The sequence below is a fragment of the Syngnathoides biaculeatus genome, chromosome 3 (assembly GCF_019802595.1).
Source record: "Syngnathoides biaculeatus isolate LvHL_M chromosome 3, ASM1980259v1, whole genome shotgun sequence".
Lineage (NCBI taxonomy): Eukaryota > Metazoa > Chordata > Actinopteri > Syngnathiformes > Syngnathidae > Syngnathoides > Syngnathoides biaculeatus.
The window spans coordinates 8,545,378-8,558,380 of NC_084642.1; the positions used below are offsets into that span (position 1 = coordinate 8,545,378).

The following is a 13,003-nucleotide window of genomic DNA, read 5'->3' on the forward strand; positions in this document are numbered from 1 at the left end:
GTTGCCAGTCCGAATTTGATATCGAATATTTTGTTTGCATATAATTTGATCAGTAACAATAAAGACACTAGGTAAAAACAAACAAACAAAAAAAGCATCCATCAATTTAATGAGCCACTTATCCTCACAAGAGTCGCAGGAGTGCTGGAGCCTATCCCAGCTAATATCTGAATTGGTTGTCAAAAAAAAAACATCCAACCAGCTATCAATTTTCTTTTGCCGCTTATCCTCACGATTCACAATTCAGGGTGTCTATTGTTTTTTTAAATTGTAAAATAGCACGTAACAGTTCATCCATCCATTTTCTGGGCCGCTTATCCTCATGAGCCAATCACAAACAACCTCACTCACAATCCCGCCCAGGGGCAATTCAGAGTGTCCAATTGTTTTTTTTTTTTTTATTGTAAAATAGCACACAACAGTCCATCCATCCATTTTCTTGGCCGCTTATCCTCACAAGAGTCGCAGGAAAGCTGGAGCTTATCCCTGCTAATATCTGAATTGATTGCCAGCCAACAGCAGTAAAAAAAAAAAAAAAACATTCATCCATCAATTTTATTTTGCTGCTTATCCTCACGAGCCAATCACAAACAACCTCACTCACAATCACACCCAGTGTCCAATTATTGTTTTTTTTATTGTAAAACAGCAGGTAACAGTCCATCCATCCATTTTCTGGGCCGCTTATCCTCACAAGGGTCATTTGAGTGCTGAAGCTTATCCCTGTTAAACGTACACCCCAACCTTATCGTACAAATATGAAACGTTGAGACAGTAGTAGGAGACCCGCACGTACGGTAAGACGGAAGCAAGTTTATTGAAGTCACAGCAGAACGCACAGCATGGCGACACATACTGCGCGCGCACAGAGGTAGTGGCAGGAATTACCTTTCAATCCATTTTTGCGGACTATTCGTTAAGTAAAGGGAGTGCAAATAATTACAGTGACGCAACACTTTGATTGTCAGGTTATCACATTCCGTCCGGAAAATTCAGAGGACGTTACAACTGTTCCACAAAAAAAAAACAACAAAAAAAAAACAGTAAAGTAGTTAATGATTTGTTCGTTGAACTGATCAAAAGACAGTTAAAGGTTAATATTTCAGCGATTGTGTACTCTGAGTAAATAAAGATATATTGAGACGGATATAAAAACCATATAAAAAAAAACAGGTGTGTACATTGTCCCTAATTTATTGTTCCCTAAACACCTCAATGAAGCCAGGATTTATTTGTTCATATAGACAGGAATAAATACCAAAAAAAAAAAAGTCCATCATTGCTCATTAAAAATACATTCCATTTAAATGAACGGCGTAAAATTAAAAAAAAAAATCTGATAGTGAGACATTTGATAGGGTTATAAAAATAAGTAGCGTCATGCAGAGGCTGTCATGTGCCGCGCATTCACGTTGAGTAAATGATATCCCGGCAAAATGTAATCCAGAATGTGGAAAAAAAAAAAATGCACTAGAGAGTATTTACAAATGTGGTTTCAAATGACCTCAGAGCTGCTCAACTAATACTGAAGCGATTCCGCGATATTCTGCTCGTTTCGGAGCAGCCGTTTTGGCACAAGAGGTGGAAGTTAAGCGGGTTTTTTTTCCCATGGCGGCGCGTTTTGACCTACAAGCTGAAGGTGGACAGCAGGTTGTCCTGACTGGACGAGCGCTTGTAGCTGGAAGCCGAGCTGAAGTACGTCTCGCCGTCCGTGCTCATGTCGTCGTCGTCGTCTTCGTCGTCGTCCAGATTGTTGAGCAGCGGCGCGGAGGTGCTCTTGCGCCTTGGGGTGGAAAATAAGGATTTGGTATATGTTTTTGTCATTTCTAGTTCAGATACTACTACAAAAAAATCAATTTTATTTAAATGGCGAATGTGTACATTCAATATGTAAATGTAACATAGATTTTTTTCTAAATACCGTAATTTCTGGCCTCCAAGCCGCGACTTTTTTCACACGCTTTCAATCCTGCGGTTTATGCGGTGATATTGCTAATTTCAGCATTTTTTCTAACGGCCGCAAGGGGGCACTCGAGTGGAAAAGGTAAGAATGAGAACGGTGGAATATATGTGCCGAGGAAGTGACTTTTTGCCGGCCCTGCTTGCACTGCGTTAGCGGTGTGCTAGCCTGTTGCTGCTGTGTTACTGGCGTGTCTCAGTGATATTTACCGGTAAAACTATATTATAACCGTCCCTGTTAGCGTTAGCGCCGCGCTAACGTTAGCACGGCGCTAGGGTTAGCGCTATCATTAGCGCTGCGCTAGCTATCCGGCGTTAAACTGTTCCTGTGTACAGTCTTTGTAAATATCTCATGTTTCAATGTGGGCACTTGCAGCTTTTACACAGCTGCTGCGTACGTATGTACCAAATGGTATTTCCTTTACAAATGTACTTGGTGAGGCTTGTAACCAGGTGCGCTCTGTAGGCCAGGATTAATACATCCCGTGATCCTGAACAGGATAAGTGGTATTGAGCATGGCTGGATGGCTAGATTAATACACGCATTTATCTATGGTATAAATAAACTACATTTTAATAAACTCAGAATTCTCAGATTATATTTATTTTATGAATAACTACAATTATTCAAACAAAAAACAATGTCCGTCTATCTTTGTTCATCTATTTATGCGTAGCGACTGACAACAAATGGATGGTCTTACATGAGGTGGCAGTAAGTACATACGGCAATTAATCTATCTACTTTTTCTGACATTTTTATTTGTTGGTGTGCTTCGAGATTACTATTTTGCTAGGCTACATATCTTGTTTATGGATTGTGAGCCGTATTGCATTACAAGTACATGAACGAACCTCAAATAAGCATTACCGTAATTCCCGGCCTACGGAGCGCACCTGGTTACAAGCCTCACCCAGTACATTTGTAAAGGAAATACCATTTGGTACATACATATGCCCCAGCTGTGTAAAATACGCAAGTGCCCACATTGAAACATGACGTATTTACAAAGACAGTACACAGAAAGAGTTTAACGGTAGTGCTAACGCCAGCGCCGCGCAAAGCTAGTGCTAATGCTAACAGGGGTGGTTCAAATAAAACTTACTGGTAAATATCACTGAGACACGCCAGTAACACAGCAGCAACACGCTAGCACAGCGATAACACTAGAGCAGCGCTAACAGGGCAGGTAAAAGTCAATGCCCAGTCGTGGGTATCAATAAAAACAAAGAGGAGCAGCCAAAACAAATAAAAGGGAAAATGTTCAAGCCTTCATTGCTGATGGTTGTTTTTTTTTTTTTTTGTCTTTACCTCATCTCACTGCGCAGAGACTTAAGCTGACTCTGCAGCTGCTCGTTGGTTTCTTGCTGCTCGTCCAAGTCCCTCTGCAACTTCTTCTTGCAGTGCTCCAGTCTGTCGATCTCCTCCTCGGCCTCGTCCATCTGCCTCTTCAGGGCCTTCAGGCGCAGGTTCAACTACGGCGAGGGTCAAAAAAATAGCGTCGGCTTTGTCGGACTCGAGAGGTCCCGCGGGTTTTCACGTACCTGGTCCTTTTGGTCCTGCATGGTGTGGTGTTCTTCCTCCACTTGCATCATCACTTCCTTAACCTTCCTCTCCAGCCTCCGGTTGGACAATTGCAAGTTGGCTCGTTCCCTGAAAGGCATTATTAATATTTTAACATCCCGCTGGGGCGGCACGTTGGACCACCTGGAAAGCGTTGGCCTCACAGTTCTGAGGTACCGGGTTTGACCCGCCTGTGTGGAGTTTGCATGTTCTCCCTGTGCCTGCGTGGTTTTTCTCCGGGCACTCCGGTTTCCTCCCACATCCCACAAACACGCAACATAAATTAGACACTCTAAATTGCCCATAGGTGTGATTGTGAGTGCGGCTGTTGGTCTCCATCTGCCCTGCGATTGGCTGGCAACCAGTTCAGGGTGTGCCCCGCCTGCTGCCCATTGACAGCTGAGATAGGCTCCAGCACGCTCCGCGACCCTTGTGAGGATAAGCGGCTATGAAAATGGATGAATTGACATCCAGCTGCATGATTTTACAAGTCTTGCCACACACAGACTTCACGTCGCAGACGTATGACACCAGAAAACAACAAAAAGATCAAATAATGTATTTACAGATACATTATTATTACATTACTTTTTCTCCCTCATGATTGATGTGACAGGGAGTGCGTCACCCCTAATCTTTGTCCTCTTCTCAAAAGGGGTGCTGAACTCAAATCCATCTTTTAGTCATTACATAACAATACCGACACTGAGAGAAATGAATTTTTGGGAAAGATTGATTTTTGGCAAGTCTGCTTTATTATATTTCTTTTTTAAATTTGACGATGAATTAGAAATCAGTTTCAAACTGGCCAGACGTCAGGGAACTATTACAGTGGTACGTTGCTTTTCGAACGTCTTGGTTTTCGTACAAATCGGTTTTCGAACGAAAATTTCTAGATTTTTTCTGGCTGGCAATATAACCGGAAAAAACGTAATGCGCGGGAAAATAAAAAACAATTTGCTTTTTTTCCCCTCTTCATTATTGCTTGTTTAAAGTTATTCTGTTAATAAAAAAAAGGTTTACAAGGCTGGGGACCGAGTCGCTACAGATACGGCAATGGACTCCCAGCCTACCCTACTCTACTAGGCTAAAGCACACATTTTAAGCAAAAAATAAATATATTTCTTAAATGATTTAATTATATAAAGTATTTAAACTATACATGTATTTCTACTATGCAGTTTATTATCAGTAAAAGCTAAAAAAAAAAAAAATCTTTTTTTAATGCTTGGAACGCATTATTTCATTTTCCATTCATTGTAATGGGAAAACGTGCTTTGGTTTTCAACCAGCCTTCTGGAACGGATTGTGTTCGAGAACACAGGCACCACTGTATATGCATGTAGATTTTCAGTTTACTGCATAGGAGATGCGTTTATTTATAGAGATGTTAAGTGCTGGAGATTGTATTATTCAAAATGTTGACATGGAAAACATGAAACAACCGACATTCCTATTTCCATCCTTCGAGTCACCTCTGTTTGTCCTTTGACCTCACCTCTCCTCTCCCTCCAGACGCTCCTCCAGCTCCCGAATGCGATCCTCCAGTTGTGCCACCTGGCCCACTTTGCTGGACTTTTGCGAGCCCTCCAGGTCAGCCAGTTTGTTCTTCAGGTCTTTGCTCTGCCGGGACCACACGGAGGAACGTCAGACTGACCATTTGCATTTGCCCACGCAGAGTAAAGAAATTGATGCCGTAAGTTGACGATGAAAAGACACGTTCTAGATGAGGTGGTTGTCTACGGTGACTCGGGACCGGGCTGCCGTTCGTGCACCTGTCTCTCAAGAGCCATCTTGTCACACTCGGCGTCCTGCCGGCCAGCCCTCTCCTGCATGAGTTCATTTCTCATCTGGTCCACCTGTCAAGCCCAGACACGGTCACGGCTTCACAATTACTGTGACACACTGTCTGCACAAACCCAATTTTGGACTCAATGCAGTGCCGAGACGATCGAGGCGCTGTCGAGAGACCCGAGAGCCCCCGTGGTAAATTGGTGGGCTGGACTGCCTTGTTTAGCCGCATTGTCATTTTCGCGGAGCCCTTCAATGTCACCTTTCACAGCGCTTGTGGAATATTTGTTTTGCTTGTAAGTCAAATAGAAAAAAAAAAAATGTCCGTACGACTGCTTGTAACTCAAAGTAATTCATGTCACTACTGTCACAAGACACCACTGTATATATTTCTTTTACCCGTTAGGTGTATTAAACCTATTTAAAAATGATTAAAAAACACTTAAAAGTACACCTTGAGACCTGTTCTGATTGTCACAAAGGGACTCTCACATAACATCGGTATGAGAAAACAAGAATACTCTCGCTCGCACTGTCCTTCAAATAAGAAGTACAGTGTGCTTGCTTCAAGCGGTTTGTCATTCCTGGTTGAAGTTAACCATTAAACTGACCCATAAAACAAACTTTGTGTATTCAAACAGCAAATTGTTCAACCAAACTATATACAGTGAAGAAAATAAGTATTTGAACACCCTGCTATATTGCAAGTTCTCCCGCTTACAAATCATGGACGGGTCAGAAATGTTCATCATAGGTGCCTGTCCACTGTGAGAGAGATAATCTAAAAAAGATAAATCCAGAAATCACAATGTATGATTTTTTTTAACAATTTATTTGTGTGATACAGCTGCAAATAAGTATTTGAACACCTGAGAAAACCAATGTTAATATTTGGTACAGTAGCCTTTGTTTGCAATTGCAGAGGTCAAACGGTTTCCTGTAGTTGTTCACCAGGTTTGCACACACTGCAGGAGGGATTTTGGCCCACTCCTCCACACGGATCTTCTCTAGATCAGACAGGTTTCTGGGCTGTCGCTGAGAAACACGGAGTTTCAGCTCCCTCCAAAGATTTTCTATTGGGTTTACGTCTGGAGACTGGTTAGGCCACGCCAGAACCTTACTATGCTTCTTACGGAGCCACTCCTTGGCTTTCCTGGCTGTGTGCTTCGGGTCATTGTCATGTTGAAAGACCCAGCCATGACCCATCTTCAATGCTCTGACCAAGGGAAAGAGGTTGTTCCCCAAAACCTCACAATACATGGCCGCGGTCATCCTCTCCTTAACACAGTGCAGTCGTCCTGTGCAGAAAAACACCCCCAAAACATGATGCCACCACCCCCATGCTTCACTCGTCATTCATCTTTCTCCAAACACGGTTAGTGGAATTATGACCAAAAAGTTCCATTTTGGTCTCATTTGGTCTGACCACAAAACTTTCTTCCATGACTCCTCTGTATCATCCAAATGGTCATCAGCAAACTTAAGACGGGCCTTGACATGTACTGGTTTAAGCAGGGGAACCTTCCATGCCATGCATGATTTCAAACCATGACGTATTAGTGTATTATCAATAGTCACCTAGAAACGGTAGTCCCAGTTCTTTTCAGGTCATTGACTAAGTCCTGTCGTGTCGTCCTGGGCTGATTCCTCACCTTTCTAAGGATCATTTAGACCCCACGAGGTGATATCTTGCTTGGGGCTCCACTCCGATTGAGATTGACCATCATGCTTAGCTTCTTTCATTTCCTAATGATTGTTCCAACAGTGGACCTTTTTTCACCAAGCTGCTTGGCAATTTCTCCGTCGCCCTTTCCAGCCTTGTGGAGTTGTACAATTTTGTCTCTGGTGTCTTTGGACAGCTCTTTGGTCCTGGCCATGTTGCAAGTTTGAGTCTTACTGATTGTATGGGGTGGGGACACATGTCTTTATGCAGCTCACGGACTCACATGGGTGCATCTGATTCAGGATCATACACGGAGTGGAGGTGGACTTTTAAAGGCGGACTAACATGTCTTTGAGGGTCAGAATTTTAGCTGACAGACAGGTGTTCAAATACTTATATGCAGCTGTATCACACAAATTATTAAAAAAAAAAATCATACCTTGTGATTTCTGGATTTTTCTTTTTAGATTCTCTCTCTCTCTCTCACAGTGGACATGCACCTATGATGAAACTTTCAGACCCCTCCATGATTTCTAAGTGGGAGAATTTGCAATATAGCAGGGTATTCAAATACTTATTTTCTTCACTGTATTAACAAATGTCGGCTAGCTTGACTCTCACATAGGATGCAAAAATGTCACAGGCACACTAGCAAAAACAATACCCGCAGGCAGATACGCTATACTATCTGCACTGTGGGAACAACAACTATTACTGGAGTACAGTTGGGGATTGTTTCTGCATCTTCATCTTACTCTGAGTTAACAGCTTCACCTTTTCCAGTCGACCTCATCGCGCCACAACATGGTGCTATACTGAAGGAGTGCACCTCTAAATTCTGACTTGCCTTTGTGTTGCAAAAAAAAAAGAAAATTGATGACATTAACAAGAGCTTCGAAATCTGCAATATAGCAGGGAAGCACTGTTGGAGGCATACAGTCATGGCTAAAAACTCCGGCACGCCTGGACGGGTTTTTGAGCAAGACTGTATTGTCTATTAAATTGAGCTCTAACGGGAAAGCTTCAGTCTGATTTTATTTCAGACAGTCAGGGAAAAAAAAAAAGCATGACTGTAAATCTGTCCAAAATGTCTTTGGAAGATGAAGACAAAAGTGAAGACCTGGGATTGTGACATCATGACCACAAGGACGACACTGAATTCTCAGAGAGGCCACTTCAAAGCATAACGAGTATGAGACGCGATCGATCCGTCGGCAAAGCCCCCTTTTTTTTTCCCCTCCCCTGTGCCGAGAGCACAGATTTGGTGATATTTTATGCCAATTAGCGGGTGACAGTGGACCGCTGTGATGAGCGATGGACCCTATAAAGCGGCGCACGCGGCGCGGCGCTTGAGGGAGCTGAATCAGCAGAGTGGAACATGCGGCGAAACTAATCAGTTTTGTGAGAGGAGCGCGGGGGAGATTACTCTCATTTAGACAGGCGGGGAGCACCTGGTGCCGGGAGAGACGCAGGTGTTCCTCCCACTGTCTCTGTGGCCATACACGCCCCACGCTGCTACTAACCTCCATCCATTTGAGCATTTACCCCAAATCCTGGTAAGGTACTACTATGCACTTTTGGAATAAATGCTCAGAAAGAAATAATGCCTTATCTAACTACTACTACTGGGCTTACTTATGAATGAAAAGTACCGTCATTTCCGGCCTATAAGCCGCGACTTTTTTCCACACTCTTTAAACCCTGCGGTTTTTGCGGTGATGCGGCTAATTTGTGCATATTTTCTAACGGCCGCAAGGGGGCACTCGAGCGCGAAAGGTAAGAGTGAGACCGGTGGAATATATGTGCCGAGGAAGTGACTTTTACTGGTCCGGCCCTGTTAGCGCTGCGCTAGCGTGTTACTGCCATGTCTCAGTGATTTTTACCAGCCCCATTAGCGCGGCACAAGCATCAGCCTTAGTGCAGTGGTAGTGTTAAATTCTCTGTGTTTTTGTCTGTTTTTTTTTTTAACTGGCCCTGTTAGCGCAGCACTAGCGTTAGCATAAGTGCGGTGCTAGCGTTAAACTGTGTTTTTGTTTATGTTTTTTTAACCGGCCCCGTTAGCGCAGCAGTGCTAGCACTAGCGTGGCGGCATTAGCGCAGTGGCGCTAGCATTAGCATCAGCGCAGCGGCAGAAACGTTAAACTCTTTCTGTGTACCGTCTTTCTTTGTAAATATCTCGTGTTTCAATGTGGGCACTTGCGGCTTTTACACGGCTGCAGCCCATGTATGTACCAAATGGTATTTGCTTTACAATTCTACTGGGTGAGGCTTATCACCAGGTGCCCTCTATAGGCCGGGAATTACGGTAGTTCGATGCAGGAAAAGAAAAACGCAAAATGGTTTGTGTAAAAATTTTTGAATGTGTTTGATTACGCTTTAAATCAAGCCTAACATCAATGTACTAGTACACTATTTACATTACAAAGCATACAAGGCAAGACCAGCGGCTATGTGCTACAAGTGAAATGTTAGATGTTAACTAGTAGAATTTTATCATGTCACTAATAGTACTCGTGACAAGCAGCTGTCAACATTCTATTATAATTTATTTGGGCATTTATTCAACATCCTTGATACAAAGCTTAAGATCCTTACAAGTAAGGTGAAACTATGCACTATTTGACATCCGTGCACAGTCATCTTGAAGAAATAGATCTCGCTAGTAGTGCTGGTATCAAATATTTGTTCACTTTTTATGTATTTAGGATTCATTTATTCAATCGGCTTGATATTGAGCTCGATGTCCATGTACTAGTAGGGTTAGGGATAGTTTTGCACCAACACAAAGAACTGTCTTCCTAGTAATGTTTTTCCCACCACTGTGTGACATTTCTATAGACTAGTAGGACAACTTTAGCATACTAGTAAGACAACTTCAAGTTACTGTGAAGCAAAATGGTGGAACAGTCGACTTTTTGTTCAGGCACTAGACGTCAACTTGTAGAATTTTAGAATGTTGCAAAAGTGCGCACACTTAAGTCATGCAGAGTTTTACCTCGCTAGAAATGGAGTATGTAGTTGTCCTACTAGTATGCCAATGTGGTCCTACTAGTGCATGGACTCTGAGCTGGATATGAAAGTTATGGAATAAACTGTCTTGCGCAGTCATGCAGGCAAACACTGTGAGCACTCAGCCTCTTGGACTGAAAGCTCAAGTGTTGCCGTGACAACCGACCTGAAGCAAAGCTACTCCTTTGTCTCTGCCAAGATTCCAAGTTTAAGGAGATTTGAAGTCACCACTAGACTAAGCAGAATCTCTCCAAAACACGACGCCCACTTCAGTTGCCGTAAAAACGTGTGACTCCAATCACTATTTTAATTTTGCAGTCTACGAGAACAGACCAAATGACATAAAGCCATCGGATACTTCAATAGATGCGCTCCAAAACGTGGCCTTAAATTATTTGAGCATAGCTTTACAGCTTTAATCATTCAACATATTTTTGATATTAATCAGGATGCATAACAGAGGAACGCAGAATTTAGTGGATTCAATACGTACATTTGCATTAAATGTACTTGTAGTAATCGAAGCGCGTTTTCCCCATTACATGAATGGAAAAGGAAATAATGCGTCCCAAGCCTAAAGAATAGTTAATTATTTTTTTTTTTTAGCTTTTTCTGAAAATTAACTGCGTCGTAGAAATTCATGTATAGTTTGAATACTTTATACAATTAAATCATTGAAGAAATATATTTATTATTTTGCTTAAAATGTATGCTTTAGCAGTAGAGTATCCTAGGCTGGGAGTGAACTGCCGTATCTGTAGCGACTCGGCCCCCGGACTTGTAAAATTTAACCTGCAACTAGAGGTCGGGTTAATGGAACAAAAGAAAAAAATCAATGCAAAATAACTGTTTCAAATGTCTTCGGTGGGGGCGACTCGTCCCTTTTTAACATGTGTATGTGTAAATATATTTTTTTTTGTACAGATTTTTTTGTGTGCTGAACAGCTGCTTGTTAATTGAATTGAAATAGAGTAACAGGCCACCATGCAGTGTCCGTATGTTAAATTTTTACTTGCAAGTCAAAGCAACAAAACTCGAGCGACTGTATCTCAAGGCGCAATTGTTGTTTGAATCCACACGGTCAGGGAGGAAAGAATGTGCTCATTATTGTAGTTTGCAGTGGCTTAGAACTGTACTTCATCTTCCAAAGAACATTTTGGTTCCCTTAATTAGCTGCAGGAGCTGAGCAAAATATTATAAATCTAAAAAAAACAAACCAAAAAAAAATCCAAAAAGACAACAAAAATAGAGTTAGCATATTTTCCCTGTTTGTGTGTCCTACCACATTTCCCAAATTATAACTGTATTATTTATGACTAATTCAGTTATGATACATGACCATCACAATTATTCTCAGGTTGAAAACGAAGCAAATAACTTCCAAGTGAACTCCGCAACCCGACCCTGCCTGCATATTTTGACTTTAATGGTCCTTTGCAACTGGCAGAATGCCAAACAGACATTTCACAAAACCGGCTTACAACGCAACAGCCTGCACAACAAGACTGCCCAAGCGTGTATTTGTGTGTGTACACATACACAAAAGAACGACTCTGAATGGGTGACATGTTGCTGTCATTCACATATTAGTGGCTGCGGACGTGATGTTAGTTGGGGAGGGGGGTGACATCTGGATCTCATTTACAGGTTTAAATGGAACAGAGACACGTCTGTGTGAACTAACAAGAGCACGTACAGCAGGTCACCGACCCAGATGAGCGCTTGTAATGAATGTGTTCAATGTGTCATCACCCGTGTGTGTACCTGCTCTCTTCCTCGGTCGAGCCTGTCCATCAGCTGGTCTCCGTTCTGACGCTCCTCATCTAAGTCCAACTCGAGCTGGGCAATTCGGTCCTGGAGAACAAAAGAAGTCACGTCCATTAGCAAACAAGTATGGTACCGTACCCGACCTTTACATTGGTGTAAATATTTTATGATGTCTTTTCGGGGGACAAAGACAAAGAAATTGCACTGTGCTACAATGTAAAGTTGTTAACATTGTAAATTTATTGCGGTCTTAAAATAACACATTATTTTCTTAACCACTCAGATGCAACAAAAACGAGTAAAGTGCCCAAATTGTCATTTTTATTTTCCAGCACTGGTTGATGCCACTTTTGTTTTTTTTAAGATACTCCACATCCAATGTTGACCCTTTGGGCAAAATTCCGTTATTTTCCACTGAGTGGTGCGCTCACTTTTGTTCCATTTAGTTACTTTAAAGGTCACGTGTCATGCCTCTAAACATTCTAAAATAGATATTGTAATGAAAAATACATATGACATTATTCACTCCAACGTCCATACGAAAAAATAAATATGAGCGGCGAGCGCATCATCCGTGCGCAAAGTTGCGGAAATCTCATTCGAAATCTGAGTGGTCGCCATATTGCCTGCAACATCTGTTCATTACATCACACCGCGACATTCGCCTTTGAAAACACGTTGTGCCACCTACTATGGGACACGGAGGCTCTTTTCAAAGAAGAGAACATCTCACAACCGAGTGAAGTGACCATGGCAATATTACCCTATCGTTTGAAGCCATATTTAGATGATGTGCGGATCACTTCTAACTAACAGACTCCCAGACAGTATATATGAGCCAGCCCGGCCCAAGCCGTGCTTTCTGCTGACCGGTACATCAACATATTTGGCACCCCTGAATTATGGATTACCCCCCCCCCCCCTAACTATTTTTTTTTTTTTTTTTTAGTAGCTGTATACACACCTACCTGTTATTTGGAACCCACGGAGCTCTCGTCCTTTGCACCTGCACCTGTGCAATCCATTTTTTATGACCAAAGTACGAAGAATGAATCCTTCTTCCCGAGTGTTCAAACAATATCCAGCTATACAACAAGCTGGCATTTTGGCTAACACGAAAGAACAACGAGCTACCTTCCAGCAGGTAAAACTAGTAGAAACGTACGAGACCGCTTGAGTGGGTATCTGCTACTAACATCACTTCCTGCTTTTTCTTGAAAACAAATCACGCGAGATGATTTTCATGGCAG

General features: G+C 42.3%; 1 protein-coding gene across 1 annotated transcript in view; it reads right to left on the minus strand.

Annotated features, from left to right (window-relative positions):
• Positions 1–778: 778 nt before the first annotated feature.
• Positions 779–13,003, minus strand: part of cgnl1 (cingulin-like 1) — a 49,630-nt gene continuing 37,405 nt past the window's right edge. The window contains exons 15-20 of the mRNA XM_061814096.1: positions 11,751–11,840; positions 5,299–5,382; positions 5,022–5,146; positions 3,505–3,613; positions 3,272–3,435; positions 779–1,783 (exon numbers count right to left, since the gene is read on the minus strand). Of these exons, the coding sequence (XP_061670080.1) occupies positions 1,627–1,783; positions 3,272–3,435; positions 3,505–3,613; positions 5,022–5,146; positions 5,299–5,382; positions 11,751–11,840 (729 nt within the window). The 3' untranslated portion in view covers positions 779–1,626. The remainder of the gene's footprint in view (positions 1,784–3,271; positions 3,436–3,504; positions 3,614–5,021; positions 5,147–5,298; positions 5,383–11,750; positions 11,841–13,003) is intronic.